The following is a 21876-nucleotide window of genomic DNA, read 5'->3' as shown; positions in this document are numbered from 1 at the left end:
AAACCATTTTCAAGTGTCTCTTGTGACCATGTCTCTTGTAACGAGAATTTACTTTATTGTATCTCTGCCATGGTTGTATTTATGGAAGTGGGCGTGGTGTTTCATGGTTGTTGATTAATCAAATTTTTTAAATATTTAACAATGCCCCAATGTCAATTTCAGAAATTGAATATGGATTGAATAACAAGTACATATATTCGATGCATAGTTGAAATTGCGCCATTCGCTCGCCCTTATTGGCAAATTTGCTTTTTCCTGCTGCTTCATCACGCTACACTATATACCAGCGTATAACTCAAGCTGCTTTTCTAAATTTTTCGTGGACACACCTTATATGCAACGATGCATGCGACCTATATATGCTGAAAAGTGATGAGCGCTTCTCCCGCTGTCTTTTGCCGTACACATTGATCAAGTTCGAAAATTGATGTTTAAAGGAAGAAAGCCTGGAGTTGTTTTAAGATCTTATTTTATCAGCAGAATTACATATTCTCACACAAGTTGCCATGTAGGTGTCACTTCCTTTCACTGTCGCAACAAGCTGAGCGCCCGCGTTGTTCCTATTAAACAGAAAGTCACCAGGGAAAAAAAGGGAGCTTGACGGTCATATGCACATTGCAGCTGCTCCAAAACTGTGCCTTTATCGCATTCTCTAATAGAGGAATCTTCATTGCATCTTTTTAGCACTGGACGAGCAGGCACTCCTTATTTGGTGTGATTTAGGTTTTATTTTCAGGAACTTGTTTGCAGCAGGGGGAATGCGACTTATAGTACACATGTTTGGCTTGTAGACTGGGAAATATGGTAGTTTATATTGTCGTCGTCAAGCAGCCAGAGCAGCCAAAGTAGGTTTTCCCGGAAGGGAGATTTAATCAGCGTACTGGGACGCAGGCAAACTTTAGCCAGGAGCTCAAGAAAGGAAGACGAAGAACTACCGGGGTCACTAGCATGGCTAAGGCCAGCTAAAACATCCGATAATGCAGTCTGGCCGCATGATGGCGCCACGAGATTAATTAGGAATGCATCAATATTTATGACAGATCATAATGATGACTCTTTTTGCGACAGACCTTTATCACAAAATAGTGTGAGTTGGCGGCCAATGTGCATTAAGAAAATGTGTCCATGTCCATTGTTGTGAGAAGTATTCGGGCTCCTTTTCTCGTTTTGCACAGGCCAAAGACGGACCCAGAGCCAAGCGTCATGGGCGAGCGGCACAAGCGCTCATACCTGGAGGGTGGTAGTGACACAGGGCGCGACAACGACCTGGTGGCAGACAGCACCGGCACCGCAGCAGGTCCCACTTCCCCAGCTCCGCTGTCTCTGCCCTCCACAGAGCCCTCTCCGACCATGCTGAGCTCCCCTGATGCAACAGCTCCTGTGGCCAGCAGCGGTGGATCACCTGCCAGAGACATGTTGGATGTCTTTGATGTGTGTAACTCTTCTGGCAGCAACATGTCGTCTGCCGAACGCCACTTCTGCAGCTGGGTATCAAATGAGACGCAGACTGTGCAGGGAGGACTGCATCATTTCACAGAATACTCAGTACGGGTAAGTGGGGTGAGGCAAGCGCAAGGGAGCACTGATCAAGTGCTTCACGAGTCTTATTCCCCCATTCATCGGTGACAGCTGCCATTTGTCACGCGTTGTGGCTTAATCTGGTCGTATTTAGAACCAGATATTTTGGATTATAGCACTTGTGGAACAGTGCTAGAATTTTTATGCCTGCACTGGAAAAGATAGCAAAATGTAAAGGCACTGGACACTTTGTTATGATGTCAGGATGAAGTTCTCAGTTTTAAACACATACCATGAAGATGAGCACGTGTTTCTTGTTGATTTTTTTTCATATGCATTGGTAGTGTTTTGCACTGACTCTATTCATGCCCATCTGGCAGTTCAAGTGGTATTGACACGGGTGCTAGAATCCCTCTCTAAGTGAGTGTGACTGTGCTCACGTCACACCTTAAAGGGACACTAAAGAGAAAACTGAAGTGGGCTTGCATAGATAGAATGCCAATTCCTGATTACAAAAAATCCACTCTTACTGAAAACAGAGCTGTTATAAGGTAGTAAAGAGGAAGAACAGAAATACAGGTATCGCCGCCACAGCCGAAATGGGCAACTACAAATCACGTGACGCGCTAGGTATCACAGAGGCTGACAAATGCGAATTACGTTGCCCGTTTGAATGCGGTCGTAGGTTTTGTCTCGAATATAGTAACACGCTTTTATTATACATAAGCGACGGCGAAAAGACAACGTAAACGTTGCAAGGCAAATACAAAAATATACTTGGAGGCGCCACAGGTGCCCACTTCAGTTTTGGTTATGTTTCGGCTAAGGCATTTCATGCGCACTCGAATAGTTTGTTTGGACCTGCAGCGCCTGAATTAAGAGCTTGGAGCAGCAGATGCGCCTTGCTGGTTCCCATTTGAGCATTCAGAGACGCGAGCGAGCGAAATCCGCTGCCGCCGACACGCTCCTTCGTTCACACTTCTGCGCCAACATATCGCCGCCGTCGCCACTTTGACTGCGACCTGACCACTCGACTGCAGCTGCCTACGCCACGAAAAGCATACATATGCTAAGTACCGAAGGAAAAACGCATTATCATTCAATTGTTCACTAAATCATGGCACATTTGACCAACATACTGCGTCAACAAGACCTTCAACGTGCTATTTGCAGGCGTCGAAACAAAAGAGGCATACTTGCCGCTCATACCAAGGAGAGCGTTGATATATTGCGCTCGTCGCCTGTCGAAAAAAAGGGCTTCGGGTAAAAAGTAAAACTAAAAATAACGAAGCACCACAAATACATTAGAGAAGGTAAAACAAAATTGATTTGTAGAAAAAAAAAAAAATGCCAGCAGCGGTAAGATTCGAACTTGGCACTGCTTGTTTCGTAACGCTCGGCGCTAACCGCTCGGCTACGCTGCGCCACAGTAAGCCTGGAAATATTTGTGATCTTTATGTCATGACCCCATTTACAATAAAATGTTTCTGCTGCCGGTCTAAAAATTACAACTTCTTGACCGTCGGCGCATGCTGCCTGCTCTCACGACTTGCAACTAATGTTCTGGGTGCCTATGCGCACTATATTGTGCACTGGATTCATTTGAACATGTGGAATTTCACAGCGCTGGCAAATTTAGTGGCGCCGGCACTTCGGTCATGCTCTGCTACCGTGAACGTAATTTTCGCTGAACACGAAGCTGTAGCACAAACCTTGAAGGAAAAAAGTGCGACAAAGCTTCAAAACTGACAAGCGCAGCAGTGAGGACACTATTTTGCTGGTAACTAAATCTTATTTGTATGTAAACATGTCGGGAAGCGTTGCGATGGGTTTGTTTATACACAGTGCAAGAAGGAGCGCAGAAGCTTGAGAAACATGTAAAGTGTTGTGCATTACAAGCGCTCTATGTTTTTTTTTTCTTCCTTTATGGGCCCATCGCTCGGTAAATTATTCTCTTCATCGTTTTATTTATTTCGGCTGTGGTCGTCATTCCGAGTACGCTGTTGCCATGTTGGCCCTTGAGGGATGCGACGCCACGGGCCGCGCCGGCTCGCTAGCTATTACGGAGTCTCCGCTTACGTCATAGTGTGCGTCACTCAACTCCGACTACGTAGTCGGAGGGCACAGTTTGAATTCGACCGGCGGGAACAAGAAAAAGCCTCAACTTGTTATCGCAATATCTCAGCAATTATTCAATTTTTTGCTGCCGGATATGCGGCGACAGTGTCACCAAATGTAGTCTATTAGATTTTCATAACATTTTTGGATGTCTTTAGTGTCCCTTTAAGAGGCTGTTGGGTGTTACAGCTTCCAGTTTTTCACCGCCAACCGCAGTCTACGGGCAAGGGGAACACCTTAGCTGGCCGGCACGGACGATACCCGAGAGGAAAAAAATTAGGCGGCAGGGTCGCTATAGATAAGATCTACCTCACCCCGCTCTATTGCATTCGACCGTTCTTCTGCGGGCCCCTTTCCTTTTGGACAAGTTTGTTTATTTTATCGTGTGCGCTTTTTTTTAGCTGAACTTGCTGTCTTCATTGTTTTCCCTTGTCGTGCTGCGTGCGGCTTGAAACAGAGACATCACTCCCGGCGACTCTCTGTCGTCCGTGTGAATGTGAGAGTTTGCTCGGCCCGTGACGTCGTAGACGTCCTTTCCACATTTATCCTCGCCAGAATCCCCAGTGTGAATACCGCTTCACATGAGGCAGTCAAATATTTGAAATTTTGGGGTTTTTGGGAAAGGTGCGGAGAGGCTGCTTTTGCACAAGCCACCCTTTTGACAGTGCGACCCTTGTGGCTTCCCTTCAGGTTCTGGCCTGTCACAAAAAGCTGCTCTCTCTAACCAAGGAGCCTTTGTACAGGTGTGATACGGATACTTGGTACGAGAACGAGCCTATGTGCTGCAGCGTGGAGTCCATCACTCGCATACGCACGCTACCGTTAGGTGAGTATGTACCAGGTTTCGTGCAAGTCCTTCATGTTTGCCATTATACCTACATTTTGCTTGGGCTCCTTGTGGAGGAACTCCTAAATGCCATTCTAATACTGTCAAACCTCAATATAACGAAGTCCTACTTGCAGTCGAAAATTTCATTAAATCGCAAATTTCGTTACGTCGAGGCTTCCATGTGTTTCAGCTGCCCAAATAAAGTAACAGGTTAGTGGAACACAGCTAGTAGATGGGAACTTGTAAATCATGATTTCAGAAAATAAGTAAGAAATTCGAGCATTGATAGTGCAAACAAGGGCACCGGATGTTTTGTATATCAGGAGGATAATGGGTGACAGCAAACGAACACGAACTTTTTCTTCACGTGAGCAAAGAGCGAACGCATCACCCACACCCGTGCAGCTACCTTTGTGCGGCAATCTTTTGTTCAATCCTGACATGCGCATACATACCATATTTACATATGTAATGAACTTGCCTCCCACTTTTGCCGCCGACAACTTAAAAAAAAATAAAAAATGCTTGTCGTTTGTGTGTCCTGCTCAGTGCCTTCCCTTTATCACGCAGAGATTGGGGTGGGCTCTGTGAGGGGGTGAGTTTATTACTCACTGTGACACAGCAAAATATGGTACCCATGCCAGTATTCATGGACCCTACGAGGTGGGGCGACAGTTCCTGACTGAAGTATAAAATACTATATAATTCTGAGTTATTGGAGTTCGAACAATCAGTCTGCTATTGTATATCTCACTTTTGGCTGGAAAGTTGAAGGGGACAAAAAATAGTGAAGGTGATGTGTATTAGCTTAAGGCTTGCTCCAATTTCAGTTATTTCAGTCTGTGGTTGGAAATCCTGTTATTGTCTGCGGTGCCCGATCTTCACGTTTTCTCCATGGCTTACCGAACCCTTGCACAAGTCTTTGTTAAAGTACCAAGGAGTCCCTACCAAATTTCTCGTTGGCTCAGTGTCCTTTTGAAGCATGCAGCATTGTTTCAAGGTGCTTTTGTGTGCTGTGCTTCGTTAGTGCAAGGGGAGTCGGTGTGCAGAGAGGGAAGGATCTGCCTGTGCACTCCTTTCTGATGGCTTTCTTGTGTGGTGCAGCTGGCGCTGACGACATTGACAGCTCCTCCGTTGTCGTCCAGCATGAGAACGCCACTGGCACGGACAGCAGCAGCACAGGCAGCCTCTTTGTCAAGTGGGCTGCTCCTCCTCACCCCAATGGTTTCATTCTGTCCTATCAGATCGAATACAAAATGATGAACCGGGAAAAGGTTTGTGAAACTCTCTTACTCTTTGTGCGTGTAATTTATGTCATGGCTTTTTTTTAAAAGGACCAGGAGATAGGTTCAGAGGTTGCTGGTAAACGTGTATATTGTGTAAAGTGAATGCTCTTTTTTGGAGCATTCGCCCAAAGTACTCGGAACAGATCCAGTGATTTACTAATAATTTGTAACAGCCATGTTGTTTTTTTCTTTTTCTTTTTTTAAATTCATGGGCTTATTTATTGGCCAGCACCTTGAGGTTGTTTATGGTTTTTGAGTGTCATGGTGAGTGACAGGCCGCCAGAGCTTGCCGTTCACTGCAGCCACAACGGCGACACTTCTGATAGCTGAGACATTCGTCTACTCGTGTTGCTGCATGAGTTCCTTAGGTTATTCCACAATGAGGCTCCTCAATAGCTTTCTTTCATTGGCAGTTGTGCTCAGTGTCCATTGCTGTGGACAATGCAAACGCGAAGGCAGGGATCAACAATAGTGCAGGAGGGAGAAAACCCCCATGCTCAGAAAAACAGGCGCAAAGACCAGAAATTGGCACAGTCCCAAACTTTTTTTTTTATGTCATTTTCGAGTGCACTAGTTAAGGGAGGAGAGAAATGGCATCATTCTTAAGGGGGGAGGTTACCTTTGAATACCAACTTTTTTGTTTCTTGAGATAATTGAATAAAATTTTCAGGGCAGACTCATGGCACAGCCATTTGAATAACTGCAAAGTTTCATGCAGCTGTGCACATTGGTACTCAAGTTACAGAAGTATATCAGAATGGTTCACATGGGTTCCTTGTACCATGCCTGGAGAATTTGCAAAATGTGTTGGCACTATGAAATTCATTATAAAGGTTCCTGAATAGGTACCACAGGGCAAGACAGAGCCCTTTATTTTAATTTCCCTGCTGAAACATTTTAGCACTGCATTGAGGTTAGTGCCACTAATTGGACTTGCATTAGCCTAATTTTGATTGTTTATTATTAATTCCAGAATCAATATTTTGAAAAAATGAGCTTGTCTAGCCCTCGGAAATTTATTCAGGCACACAATAAAAAAAAAATGGGTGGGAATCCGAATAGCTGTTCCAGAGATACTGCGGGAATAAGCAACCATACCATGAAAAAAATTCATTCTGAGAATATGGCCCTAGAAGTTTAAAACAGCATTTTCAAGTCTAAAGTTTGTTTTTCACTGCAGCACTATGTGCCTCCACCTCCTTGATTCCCTCTGAAAGTGCATTGCCATGCGAACAGTGGACGACGGTGACATCACTTGCGATGACAGACGCGATACGGGAGGCTCAGATCGCTGAGGTTGATATGGTCGGTACAGCAGGCATGCTTCAAACGCCGTCTCCTTACGTTGACGAAAAAGATACGCAGTTGGAAGTGGCAGCGCAGTCGGTCTAGTAGTGGTGTAGCAGAGGCAGCACTGATGAAAGCGTCTCCGCGACCGTTGGCAACGCGCTTCGCTAACTTCGCGATTCGGACGGCATTCACAGAACGATGACGTATGCAGTGTTTTGAACCTCTTAGCGCGCATCGTGGCCGACCGTGCGACAATCCACAAGGTGCACAAAACCGTTCAAAACACGCCACCAGAATCCGTAACGAGCAATGATCACGGCGATCTCAAAAATGGTGAAACGTGAGGCGATTCAACGAGCGCACAAAGAACGCCAGCTCAGTAGGCAGCTGGAGCAGACGACGCGCCTGAGAGGGGCCACTGTGTCAGCGCGCGCAGCAGCCAACAGCAGTCGCACGATCCGTGATCTCCCCGCGTTCTCACGGAGCGCTCGCTTTGTCCAATCACAGCTTGAATTCAAGACGCGGGAAGCTCAACAATCCCTGTGAGGCCCCCAATCACAATCGAGCCATGCTTCTGCTACGCCGCGGATGTCAGCGGCGAAGGCAACATGGAAAAGGGCAAGCATTCACAAACAAAACAAGACCAAGATGGCGGCACTCGGTTCAGCGGCAGAGAAATGGCGCGCGTGCGAAGTTTGGGTACTTTTGCCGTTCGCTCGTGACTCTGGGGCTGCCGCGCCCAGTTGTATATTTAATTTAAAGCAGTTCCACGATAAATTAGGCATTTATAATTATAGAAAAGGTAGTTTATAACATTTACAGCCGAGATATGTGCTTTTTGAAAAGCAGACTTTTTCCCAATTTTTCTACTTTCAAAGCCCGTGTCCCCCCTTAATCGCAGATACTATCTCTGGTGGAGATGAAGCTAGCTCAGAAGGTTTTGCGGTGAAGTGACAAGTAATGGTATACATATCACTCATTTGCTTTGCACGATCTTGGTAAATGGCATCTAATGGTCCTTTAAAGTGCAGCCACTGCAAGGTGTTAAGGCTTCAGTTTGTTTTTTTTTTCCCCCTGGTTTTGTCTTGAGATTCGAGACAGCACAGGGCAGTGTTCGTTTAGGTTAACAAAAAGAGCCTTGCCTGCATCCTCGCAAAGCTCCCTCACAGCAGTATGTTTCATGTTCGTTTATTTATTTCTGTGTCACTACGTGAGCATATTGTGGAGAGATGCAGTAGTGTGTTTTTTTTTTCTCTTTGCAGTTCACACCGTTCCAGTTCTGTGTTTCACTCAGTGAATTCCTAAAACATGGTGGGCGTGCTATTCATAGTCTTAGTCCAGGAAACTACTCCTTTCGTGTGATGGCTCAGTCCTTAGCTGGCCCAGGAAATTGGACACGTCCAGTCTACTTCGTTATTGCTGAACAAACGGGTAAGCACTTTTTTTGACCGAGAGCTTTTGCTTTTAAACTGCTGTGCAGTAGAGTCCTAGTCATAGAATCATGGCTGATATGAATTATGGTATGATACAAACTCATCGCATTCCCTGGCCAAATCTCATTGCATATAGTGTATAAAGTTGTGGCTGTTCACTGTTCTGCACTCCTACGCATGCTAATGAACACAGATGCCACAACCACACCCAAAAGCAATATTCCCTTGTATTATCAACACCACAATTATACAGTTGTGCAGCAGATACTGCAGGCTATAGGTGGCGGTACCTGACTGCAAATAAATCTTGTTACCTGTAAATAAATTTTCATAAATGTATTTCCTGCCCTTCAGCATGCAGATTTTGTTCCTTTTTAATTTTTCGATGACATGAATTTTGGGAGATGCAGATGTTTTCTATGGTCCCATTGCATTCCTGCGTTAGTCTTTAGTAAGGCTACTGATTAACGGGTTCAGTGTGTTGAATGAGTTCTTCTGAGCAATCTCAAAGTATAATTCCTGGGAACAAAGCCATCAAATTTTAAAAAAGCATTTTTTGAAATTCGTGGGCCGAAGGGGTGGCGCGTAGTGGTGAACTTAGGAAGTATTCCTGACACTGCTGATATCACCAATGTCAGGCTACCATTCGCTGCAGCCACGACGACCGGAATGTCACGGACACACTTCCGGTAGTTGCGAAAGTTGTCTGCACGCACCCTGCGAGAACTCCAGAGGTGTACACGAGGGAAGTCAACACCTTCGCGCACATGGTTCAGGCAGCCTCACATTGCGGAAAGACTAACTATTCGGAAACATATCTTGTCACGTGCCCACAGGCGTCGCCACTTTGCTCTTCGACAGTTGGGCAATGACGTGTCACACCACAGAAACTTGTTGCTCATTGCTGCGCCTTTGTCAAGAGGAGCCGCTCGCGTCGATACAATTTGTCCAAATTCCTGAGCTATACTCATGGCTAGGAAAAATTAAATAACAGAAGAGGCTTTCCTTTGGTTTAAGCTTGCTTTAACAATGAAGGAGGGCGCGTATATAAATTCCCACAGCTATCATACTCATAGGGCATCACTTTCATGCACCGTTTTGAGTATCGCTTTCGTATGTGAGAATCTGGTGATTGTGGTGGGCCTTCAACATTATGTACATGTTGATTCTCACTATATTGACCCATCACAGCCGTACATTATTTTGAAGGCTTATTCAAACTTGCAAATCACAGGCAATATCTGACGAGCTGTTGCTTGTAACCAGGGAGCCGGTGCTAATGTTTTTGTTTTGGTTCAGAGCAAACTTGAAATGAGTGCTGTAGCCGACCGATTTTTAAAACTTGAAAATTTGTACTTGCGCAATATTTCAGACTTAATTGAGGAAATATGATGTGGTTCACAGGAATGTGTACATATTTGCAACCAATATTTCAAACACTTTGTAGTCCAAAAGCTTGATATTTGTCGCTAAAATAGCCGCCGGTATTACCATTGTACAGCACTCTCGCAGCACTACCTGTAGCTGGATCGCACTGTCTGGTATCAGTGGCCTGAGACAGTGGTGATCGTACAAGCATGGCTCTGACCCACATATATATATTTTAGCTTGCGAACAGAATGCGATAAAAGGGTAAAACTCACAACTTCTTAAGTTCGTTTCTCGTTGCAATTTTAAGTTTGTGAATTTTTCAGGCGGTTCTATATTTGGACCATTTTGCGGGTATTGCTGAGTTCGAAAAAAAAACTGGTCGCAGGTTGCAGTAACTTTCTTCGATTAAGTTCAGAGCAGATATTTCAAATACTTGTGGCACACAAACTATGTCGATTGGTGCGCTAAACATTTTCTGTGTCATATTTTTCTAGCACACAAGGTCATTACATGAAAAAAAGTAAGTGCAGGGAAGCTTTATAAGACTAATTGAAGCTGTGCCAACAAGGGCATACCCATGAGTCGAGGCTTAGGTTGAGCGCATGTCGTGGTCCCGTCCCGGAGGGGGTTCATTGAACTGAAACTACATGAAGCACACACGTCAGAAATGTAAATCGCTCGAGACTGAGATTTCAGGATTTTTCATGTCAAATTGAATTGAACATAGTAGCCTATTTTACTGCTCAGCTGAATTTTTCATACAGCCTCACACTTTTTCCCGCCGCTATCTGCTGCTCGAGCAGTACTACGCCACTGTGCTTTCCACGCTCTTTGTATTCTCTTCTTGTCTTGTGAGGCATCATTATTGCCTTTACTTTTGTTTTCAGTGCTGTGCTCGATTAATGTACCCAAATTTTCCAGCCGGTTAAACTTTACTCTTCGTTTTTTTTTCTCATATCTCTCCTTTTCTTTTCCTTCCTCCCTTGTGTTTCCTGGCAGAAGTCATCTCTCAGGGAGCCATAATTGCCATCTGTCTGGTTGTAGTGGTCACTATCATTGGTGCCTCTGGAGTCATGTGCTTCATATATCAGAAGAAGAAGTGAGTTGCGGTTATTTTAATATTTTTTTTCTTGTGTGAGCATGTCCAACATTTTTTTCATTTCCTCCTACAGCTCAGCCACGTCAGGTGGTATTTTCTGTGCCTGCTTTAGTTGAAAGCTGCGATTGCAATTGACTCTTGGTTATTCTAAACTGATTTGACTTTTGTGTAAATTTTTTTTTTTCCCCACTTGGGATGGATACATGTTAAGACTTATGGTCTATGGCTGCAGTCGTTGGCTTAGCAGGCAAGCTTTTTAACTGGGCTAAATCATTAATGCCTGCAGTGGTCTGGCGGCATTCTTGGAAAGGGCACCAACTGCCTCTGCACCGCTGGTGGGCTTTTGTCGCGTGCTGGCAGTGGCTTCTTTGAGGCAGGAGCGAGCTAAGTTGCATGACAAGTGCAAAATACTGCTATTTGGAAATGTCGCACTGTTTCGCTGCCGATTTAGGTTAACTAGAAGATAATAATTTCTGGACATTTTGGAGGTTCATGAACCGAGCTTTCATTTGTTCCAACTGTTTGCAAATAGTTGGAACAGTGACATTTTGGTGTGGCAAGTCAAATCGATTTACAAATAGTATTTGAAAACTGTTCTAAAGTTTCAAATATTCGCTTTGCCCTTAATGATCATAAATTATGTTTTCATTTACCTAGCAATAGTATTAAAGGAAAGACAATATCAAGTAGCATGTCCTCTTAAAAGAGGTGACATTTCCACAGGAACGAAATTATAATTTCAGTGCCGAGTACTGCTAGTGGAGCAGTCAAGAGTGAACAGATCAGAAGAAGTGTCTAGCACTCTGAAAGTTACTCTGAAGTGCATCTTCACCTAGTTAATCAGCTATGTTGATGCTGAACTGGACTAATCGGAAACAGTAGCAGAAGGCTTGTGTACACGACGTAGCTTGAAAAAAGTGTGCAGGACAGTTCACTCGCTTGTTGTCCGTGTGCAAGCCTTGTTTTGGATATTTTTTTGTCGTTAATTTCATCAAACAGTTTACTAATGCAAAACACTAATTTGTGCCCAGCATTGAGCTATGCCTTGCGGTTTATATGTATGGTGGCAGACTGTTAACTTAATCATACCAGTGTGGATAATGTGCCTTTTGACAAAATCAGCACACAGTATAGGCAGGCACAGGTTTTGATACAGCAGCATGTGCGTGCACATGTTTATGTGGTAGATGTTACGTTCTTAACGTTGCATACACGGCCCGTCACTTGCTGCTTTAAATTGGGCTGATTTACCTCGGTGAACATTTTACTGTTTCTGTTAAACGTTTGGGAGAATAAAACCTCTTTCTTTTTTTGCAGACGAAACCCGGAGGTTCCCAATGGGCTTCTTTACTCTTCGACAAACCCAGAATATGTCAGCTCAGGTAGGTATTGGAAGAATTGTCACCACACTTGGTTGGTGCTCCACTGCGGTTCTTTGCCTGCTGGTGCATGCTTTTTATTTTATTGCACTGCCATATTAAACATGAAAAGAGGAATCACAAAGGACAATTTTTATGTCAAACTGGGATTTGTTTCTGCAGAAAACTTAATATTGTTAGGGCTGAAAACAACAAAATGAAGGCTTCAGGAGATTGCTAGCTTTAGCAGATAGATAGAGGGCTCACCTTATTAAGCTAAGCTTGATTACTCTTTTGTTAAATTTGGTACTCTGTATCATTCTTCGTTTATGCTTCTGATGTCATTCCCTGTGGCAGAAACAAAGTGTTGAATTTATTGGTGAGCACTGATAAATATTACATTTACTTTTGTAATGAACTTGCCTTTTTCTTTTTTTTGCACGATTCTTAGAGAAGAATAAGAACATTTTCGTGGTGATCCTTTCCAATTTTTTTTTTCCTTACCAAACAGACGATCACCATTGTGTGTCCTTTCTTGTCCATCGTTCATACTTACTGCTTCATAGCAGTGAAGATATTCAGTGTTCAAAGACATATATATATATATATATATATATATATATATATATATATATATATATATATATATATTAGTATTTGTATTCTGTTTGTATTTGAAAGTTTAAGTGCTGACACACCCTTAGTCTTGCTACATACCGCTGTTCATAGTTCACACAAGGTGAGTTTTTTTTTCAGTATATGAACCGGATGAGTGGGAAGTGCCGCGCGAGTCCATTCAGCTGGTGAAGGCACTGGGCCAGGGCTCCTTTGGCATGGTCTACGAAGGGCTCATCTTTAACCTGAAACCAGACAAGCCTGAAACAAAGTGCGCTGTGAAGGTGAGATCTTACTTCCCACGCTTAAATACTGAGCATGGAGGCCGAGAGATGCGTCACTCACATTTCTGATGTCATTTTTTGATGCCAGTTAATAACATGGCTCACCAGCAGATTGGGCTAGAATCTCGGTTATATTTGTAAAGTTCATCTTCTTGTATGCCATTTTGGCTAAAATAACCCTTGTGCAGTGCTAGCGGCCTCTCAGTGAACAACACTTCAAGGTAGAGTTGTGTTTAGGAGGACAATTTTGTGAACGAGTTGATAACTAGTGGTCGTTAGATGAAACTAGTGAAAAAGCCGTGAAACACACAAGACCTGGATGGGACGAATGATGAGACTAGCTGGTTCCGTTAGGCCTTTGCGGGATAACTGCCTGACATACGCTCTTAGAAACACGTGTGAACACAAAGCGGCAGTCGCTCATTGTGTGTTAGCTATGGAGTATAAAATCAGCCTGCACCCGTTAGGCAATGCAGCGGCCATCTATCACAAATTATCATCGCATCATAGCTGCTAACTTTTCCGAATTTTCCACAAAACATACAATTTTAAGGCAGAAGCCTTTAATGCCTCATACTCACGGCGTCCGGTGTCCTGTCTCACTATATAGCTGTCAATCATCCTGAGTTAGCCACGCCAGACATGTGAGAAACATGTCTTCATTCTCCTTGCCTAGCGTCATGCCAGTGCAGTTGCCATGGAGACTGCGGCTGCTAGTTAGTGGTGGATAGTAACAGATAATGATAGGTAATGGTAGTTATAGTGAGAGGGATGATGATAATGACAGAGATGACTGTGACGTCATCACCTGGTGATGTCATGACAGTCGTGACGCCATGACGTCACATCCAGCCATGTGTAACTATAGGAACTGATGTCGTGAGGACGTCACATACGTTCATGACCCCACTTGGCATTCGATCCAGGCATCCGTGGTGTACCTTTCATTTGGCAGTAAAGCAGGAATCAGCAGCGTTTCAAATTGGTTTACAGGAATGCAAAGGCACAGTATCTGTCACAATTCTCCGTGGACACCTGAACTGCACCTTAAGGGAAGGGAGAAAGGTGAGAGTGAAAAAAGAGAAAGAGAGGCTGCAGAGGAGGGCTTTGGACCACCGTGCAATAAAGGCTTTCGCCTCATCGCACTTTAGGGGTTCAAAGTGCCCCCTAGAATTTTTTGGGCGCATCTTGCAATTTCACGAATCTTGCAAAAAATTTTACGGGATGTACTTTTTTTTTTTCCGAGAAAAGTTCTGGATTTTAATAATATCACACTGGTTCCTGGTGGTACCTTTCGGCATCACATCACAGCACATGTGTGTATATGAATCCTTTTAGAAACTATGGCCGCCTTCACATATTTACGTTACAGTATACCAGTATTAGATGACAGGCAAGGTTTTACTATATGCCTGCCACCTTTCCTAGACCTTTGTTCGCAGGTTCGGCCTTTCATGTAGGCCCTGCTTTCTTTTTTATGTGACCATCTGCCACATCGGATGCAGTGCGACTTTTATGTTTCATAGCCGTAGCTGCTTCGCAGTACGATCGCATGCTCAGAACCTTTTAACCGTACTATCAGCTGTTTTTGGAATTGTGCTTGTCTGCAATTCCTGCTTTTTCATCACTGTGGTGTGAACACTTTGCTTGGGGGAAAGATCAGATCAATGTTTACATCGGTTCACGAATGCACCTCACAAATGTGCGAGCAGTGGCCAACCAGCCAAGCCTAGTACTTATAGTTGAGAAATCAGTGATACATAATTGTATGTGCTTTGTTGTAACTTGCGTATGATGAGAGATGTTCTGCCTGTCATCGGAACCCAAGTTTTAGTGGCGTTATTAGGCAGTAAGGGCATTTTTGGGGGGCACAGGCTTCTCACTTTGAAATTCGTTGCCACTCCTTTTTCTTTTCCGCTCAGAGTCTTTAAAGAGCTGTGCATTTCCCATGATTTTGTTGCTAATTATTCATTATTCTGGGCGAAGAGGCTCGACTTAAAAGAGTTTCTCTAACTTTGACTACTATTTAAGTTCCAGCGGTAGACAATGTCCGAGAATGCTACTTGTTCACAAACGTAATGGCCCAGTGTGTGAAGCCACAGAGAATGCCAGCACTGCTGCTTAAGAGGCTCTCTTCTCCCTTGAATGTTGCTTTTTTTGCAGAGACATATGCAGATTTGATGTTCTGTTGTATTCTGGCGCACCTTGTGTGGCTATTGCCGACGATGTTAGCTTCCTTAATTTAGTTTTTGTTTCAGAGTGTTTGTTTGACGGTTTCAGAGCGTACGGTCGATGGTAATGTCACATTGACAAACACTTGCTCATGTGCGTGCTTTTTCTGTGCTGGCTCATTTCCAGACGGTGAACGAAAGTGCCTCAATGCGTGAGCGAATAGAGTTCCTCCAGGAGGCATCTGTGATGAAGTGAGTTAAAGTTTACTCTACAGTGGGCCTTGTCTATTTTGGTGATCGAATGTGCATGTACAGTTTTCGTCAAAAATATACGGCCCAAGAGGTTTGCTTCTAAGCACTGCAACTGGAACAATACTGGAATATGAATGTAAGCTAGACGAAAATGAGGGCGGGATTTGTCATCTACGAGATTTCGAACATCACAGTTGCTTTACAAGCCTCATTACTGTGCTTAGAACAAAAATCTTTGGGCCGTATACTTTTGGCAAAGACTGTATATGCATGGTTATGTTCTGATTTTGACTGTGGTTCCTGGTGAGGAAGCTTTTGCATTTGTTGCAAGTTTTGTAGTATTATTTGACTATGTTAAACTAATAATTTCTAAATGATGTGCAAAGTATATTCAAAGCTCTTACATTTCAGATAACATTAAAAAAAAAAAAGGAAAACATGCGCCTAATAGCCTTCATAAAATATTCTAGGCATTGCACTGGGCATGTACAGAGAAGGGGTCTCCAGCTTCAACTTTTGCTCTAAATTAATGCGTTGAGTTCAGCTTTGCATTACAGCATAGATTGCAATTAAAATGTCTGAAGACTTGTTCACCATTTTGTTATCACCTTGTGCTTGATTGGATTTTTTTCCTTTGTTTTTGATGTTGATCCCTCTTTTTAGTACAATAATTAATTACAGCATGGTACAGGAAACCAATAGGTACAAGTATAAAATTTTTGTGCCGTCATTTCTCCACTTGTTAGCTTTTAGCAATAAGCTTCTTCTTTATCACGTAAGCACACTTGAAAACTTGCATTTGACAGGCAAAAAAAAGAAAAAAAAAAGAAACGTTTCTTTGTTGCTGTACTGAAAAGCATGTCAATACTCTCAACATAGTTCTAAAAAAAAAAAAATGCTTAAAATTTCTATTAACCCTGTATATGCTGGACATTGTGCTAAGCATTTGACTCACTGCATAGCAAGTTATATATGGACATTTTATGACCATATAGTTTGTTGATTTGTAAAAAGTATTAATGCCATAGATTAATGTAATGCGAGGCGCTACTTTATGGGCATGAATGGAAAACGAGAGCACATAATAGTAACACGAAATTCGACTTTATGTGTGCAAGATGAAAAGAAAAAAAATGTGCATGAATAAAATGTGAGGAACAAGGTTACAGTATAGACCGTTTTATCATGGGCGCTGCCATCTTGTGTATGTGGCGCCATCTAGTGGCCAAGTTGAGAACAACCGCCATGCTGGTTTGTGCTGTCCTCTCCGCGGAACAGGCGACACATAGTGCACATTGGCATTTCGGAGCATTCGGATGTAACTTTTTGCTTTCTGAAAGTACCTGGCTGAAAGAAAAGCTTTTCAGCAGCAACCTAGCCATTCGATCAGAAATGACCAAAATTTATTCTCCTGATCGGGTCGGCTGAAGACTACCAGCCTGATTGCAATTAGTTGTGGCACAGAGAGGCGGTGGTGCACCACTGGACACGAGGGCAGCAAGCTAGCAGGGCTGCTTTCGATCTACTTTAAATTATTTGTAGAGACAGGCTACCGTAACAATTTGAGCAATGAAAGCAAGCGAGTGTAGCCATTTCATGTCATGTTTAGAAGCAATGCTAATCGCACTACATTTGTAGGGTCAGCCGATCATTCATATACTGTTAAAGTTTGAGGGGCCACTGCGGGAGTTCTCACACCTGCACTGGGGTTCTATTCATAAGGATCCATTATTCATTTTGGATCCATTTACTCTGCCCTAGGCTACTCTTGTTGGGTGACAAAGCAGGGGCGGGGCATACAAGCGTCCACTACCAGGCAATTGGATTTCAGCATTGCCTACATGATAACCACCAGTTTGCCGGTATGTGCGGGGAGTGGCGATGACTGTTGTCAACGGCGCGAGCTGCTATCCTGCAATTTTTTTGAGTGGCCGCTAGCTGCGTTTGTGCCGTCATGCTGACATCCAGATGAAAGAGAAATTGGATAATTATGGAATAGTGACCTTAAGGGGGGACACGGCTTTCAATTCGTGGAAAATGGTCAAAAAAGTGATTTTTTGAAATATTTATTTTCTGCTTTTGCAAGTCATACTTAGTGTAATTATAAATTTTCATCGTCGAAAACCATCAAGAAGTACATCAAATCATCGTTTTGATGATCAGGGGTGGCGGAAAATTTCTTCCAAGTCGCGAAAAAACGGCGTTTTTCAAGCCCCGATCTCTCGGCAACCGCTGAACGTAGCGCGGCCATCTTGGTCTCTATGGAAAGCGCGTTCCTCCGACTTCAAATTTCCCGCTCCAGCGGTCTCCTCAGCTCGGAAACAAACGCATAAAAAGCAAAAGTTTCAAGGTTGCGCGGTAATTTCCAATTGGCTGCGCGCGCCACGTGACAGCAGCGCGCTGCGCAATTGGTCTCCTTGGCGGGTGCGTCGTCTGCTTCGCGCGCCTCTTGACTCGGCGACTCCGCTGCTCGCCATGCTCGCGGCGCTGTCATTTGCGCACAGATCATCGGCTCGACCTGTCTCTCTTGCGCAGAGCATAGTTTCGAAAACGGATTACGTGGCCGCCATGTTTGTCAGTACGTGCGGAGCATAGTTTCCGATACGGCTTTCACTGGCGATCATGGGTCGGCGACCTCTGAAGTACAAGACGGCACGTGCCTATGGCACCCGTAAGCGAAAATCGCCGATGGTGAAGAAGTCTTCTGCTTCAAGTACTTCTGATGTGCAGCTCACTGACGAAGTTACGGCCGCGCAGGCGAGTACTTCGTGCGTGGCTACGAGTGTTGGTGGGCCGTTCCCGAGCCGCTGCCGAGCACTTGACACAAACATCGTGTGCGAGCACGGGGTCCACTTCTGAAATTTCTACGCCGCGCTTTGCATCGCCGGAAGCATCAAGTGATGAAGGCACCGCGCACGTCGCGGGTTCTCTTGGAGCTTCGTGCGACGACGGCCGTCCACAAGCAACGGTCGCGCTCTTCAGGTGCACTTGGAGCCGCGTTTTTTGTCGGAAACATCGAGTGATGAAGGCACCGCGCATGTTGTGGGTTCTCTTGGCACTTCGTGCGACGACGCCACGCCGTCCACGAGCACCGGGCACACTCTTCAGGCGCAGTTGGGGCCGCGTTTTTTGTTGGAAACATCGAGTGATGAAGGCACCACGCATGTTGTGGGTTCTCTTGGCACTTCGTGCGACGACGCCACGCCGTCCACGAGCACCGGGTGCACTCTTCAGGTGCACTTGGAGCCGCGTTTTTTGTTGGAAACATCGAGTGATGAAGGCACCGCGCATGTTGTGGGTTCTCTTGGCACTTCGTGCGACGACGCCACGCTGTCCACGAGCACCAGGCGCACGATTCAGGCCCACCTGGAGCCGCGTTTTGTGTCGCCAGAAGCATCGCAGGAAGCCGCCGCGAAAGTGCAAGCAAAGCTGAGTTCCGTGCCCGCGACCGCGCGGAAAATGGAACTGACGGTTGACGGCGAGGCGCTTGCTACTACAGAACAAACGGACGAGTTTGTTGTTGTACAAGTCACGGCCCTAAATGCGCTTCTCGGCAATGCCAAGTGCCAGCAGTGCTCTCAACCAGGACTTTCGGTTCAGCTGGGAACAAGGTTTGGGTTGGCAGCACAATTGGAGTTAACATGCGCTTTCTGCGGTACCGTCGCAAAGGAGTGGTCATCACCGCGGAAAAAAGGCCGCAGAATTTTCTATGTTAACTTGAGGGCTATACAAGCTGTAAAAAGCATTGGCAAAGGGGCAACAGCTTTGAACGACTTCTGGTCAATAATGAATGTCTCGCACAGAGGGTTACACCACAAGACATTTCAAAAACATCTCAAATCTGAATTCCGACCGGCCAGTGAGACAGCTGCTGCCAAAATTTTTTCTGATGCTGCGGCAGCTGTGCGCGCTGTTTACAGCGAGATGGACCCCACCTTTCATAATAATATTACAGTTGTCTATGATGGGACATGGTTGACACGTGGCCACACGTCCCACATAGGTGTTGGTACGGTCATTGAGTTCTACACGGGACTGGTGCTCGATTGTGTCGTACTTTCAAATCGGTGCCACGGATGCACGGTGGGCCCCAAAGAAGGAGATGACGGTTATGAAGAGTGGAAAGCATCCCACATCTGCCAAAAAAACACTGATGTTAAATCTGGCAGAATGGAAGTTGAAGTGGCCTTAATCTTATTTAGAAGGTCCCTTCAAAAGCATGGTTTGCGTTACACAAACGTTGTTTGTGATGGGGACAGCAGAACCTTCTTAGCACTCTGCGAAGATAAGACATATGGTTTTATCCCCTTCACAAAGGAGGATTGTATCAATCATGTCAAGAAAAGGATGGGCACAGCCCTGCGTGCTCTTGTCACAAAAAGCAAAAAGGGTCGGCCTATTGGTGGGAAAGGTGGCCTCACTCAGGTTTTAATTAAGAAGTTAACAAATTACTATGGCAAGTCCCTGCACAATCATGACAACGTTGAGGAGATGCAGAAAGCTGTAATGGCAACTTTTTACCACGTAACATCTACCGATGAGCACCCACATCACGAACTTTGCCCCCCAAGGACCACAGAGTTGGTGCAAACACCAGGCTGCAGAAGCAGAGGGCAAACCTCTGCCCTCCCACAACTACCAGCTTGCAAGGCATGTCGCAGATGCATTGCTGCCTGTTTATCAGCGGCTATCTGATGTCCAGCTCCTTAGCCGATGTCTTGGGAAAAAAACCCAGAATGCGGCTGAAAGCCTTCATTCAGTAATTTGGTCGCTGCTGCCAAAAGATAAAAATGCATCTTTGACTGCAACAGAGACGGCTCTCAACGAAGCAGTTTGCAAGTTCAATGCAGGGACCCGCCGTGCTTACACAGAGTACTGTGCGACACTTGGGCTGCAAACTGGCCAACATGCCCTTCGCAGAGCAGTGGAAAAGGACATCTTGCGAAAAAGAAAGGCAGCAAAATCACTTCAATCTTGAGGCAAGGCATCCAAGAAGCCTCGTGTTAAAAAGGACACAAAAGACTATAACCCTGGTGCCTTTTGATGATTGAAAGAGAAGGTGCAACTTCGGAAGCCATTTTCTCAGTAATGTTTTTTGTCACTTGCTCTGATTGTTCCGCTGATTTCTTCGTGACCGTTGAAGCTATTTTGATGCCGTCTTTTTCGCTGCATTCCTTGAGAAATGTTTCAGGTCGTAACATTCTTTGTTTTCCAGTACACCGTTTGCTGACTTACTGATTCGACTAGTTGTTCACTGTCTAGATGCCTGTTGTACAGTCTGCTCATAAAATATGAAAACTAAAAACTTTTACATTGTAAATAAAAAAATCTAAGAATGTCACGACCTCATCCATTCATGCTGGAATGCAGTGCACTTTGAACAAGTCTTCTATCTCATTTTGTAAATTGCTCAAGCCTGGTACAAGATGAAAAGGAGGAAAATTTTATAAATAAAAAAGTTGTTGAGATACCAGTTTGAAATTTTTATGGTGATATCACAGAGGCATTACCAGTAACCCTGCCAATTTTTATCAGAATCCATGAAGAAATAGGAAAGTTGATCCCGAATGCCACGTCCCCCTTAAATTATGCCCCATAACGACATCAGCGGAAACTGCTTTTATCAACAATTATATAGCCCATTTGTCGTCTCAAGATTTGCTTACTTCAAGAAATTGCTGCTTTTCCCATGACCACAATCCCATTTATTATCGGCAGCACAAGCTTACGAGATGCATTTTTTTTTTTAAATATATATGTTAGTGTCGTTTCACTAAATAAGTTGGCAACCAATTTATTAGGCATCGTTGGCTCACTCATTATCCACTTTAGAGGCCTTATCATAAAAATGAAACTTCTCTCATTCAGGCAACTGCATCGCAAGACATGTCTCTCGAGCACCAGTGATCGGTCTGAGCTCTTGGCACTATTTATTTAAATTAGCCATTGTTTTACATGCCGAGACATTGCTTAGCAGTATGCGAGTTCGATGTCTGGAAGAAGCGTAACCACTCTAGATACCAAGTATTTGTGGCTCTGAGCTTTCATTGTTCGTCCAGTATGGCTGAGGATATCTAATCTATCATCCCTCACTGTGCCAGACAGGATTTCAAAGGAATGAAGGCGAACGTTACAGAAGGCAGCAGAGAATTGGGTTGGCAGATGAAATGGGGATGTCTGTGGGGATAGGGCGACTGCAGCCGGCACAGGGCAGAGCTGATTGGAGATCACTGGTAGAGATGCTTGTATCCT

At 44.5% G+C, this 21876-nt stretch overlaps 1 protein-coding gene and 1 pseudogene across 2 annotated transcripts in view; both read left to right on the top strand.

Annotated features, from left to right (window-relative positions):
* The window catches only part of InR (Insulin-like receptor), a 180772-nt gene that overhangs the window by 144802 nt on the left and 14094 nt on the right, over positions 1-21876 (top strand). For both annotated transcript variants that reach the window (XM_084594773.1, XM_084594772.1), the window contains exons 16-23: positions 1176-1551; positions 4327-4462; positions 5570-5739; positions 8304-8472; positions 10845-10944; positions 12262-12326; positions 13059-13201; positions 15560-15624. In XM_084594773.1, the coding sequence (XP_084450899.1) occupies positions 1176-1551; positions 4327-4462; positions 5570-5739; positions 8304-8472; positions 10845-10944; positions 12262-12326; positions 13059-13201; positions 15560-15624 (1224 nt within the window). The remainder of the gene's footprint in view (positions 1-1175; positions 1552-4326; positions 4463-5569; positions 5740-8303; positions 8473-10844; positions 10945-12261; positions 12327-13058; positions 13202-15559; positions 15625-21876) is intronic.
* LOC146199303 (uncharacterized) lies at positions 16159-21322 on the top strand (annotated as a pseudogene).

This window comes from Amblyomma maculatum, chromosome 2 (genome assembly GCF_055883805.1).
Source record: "Amblyomma maculatum isolate TAMU_Amacu chromosome 2, ASM5588380v1, whole genome shotgun sequence".
NCBI classification, from domain to species: Eukaryota; Metazoa; Arthropoda; class Arachnida; order Ixodida; family Ixodidae; genus Amblyomma; species Amblyomma maculatum.
The sequence above is the reverse complement of the archived record's forward strand: the minus strand, read 5'-3'. Positions and strand labels throughout refer to the sequence as shown.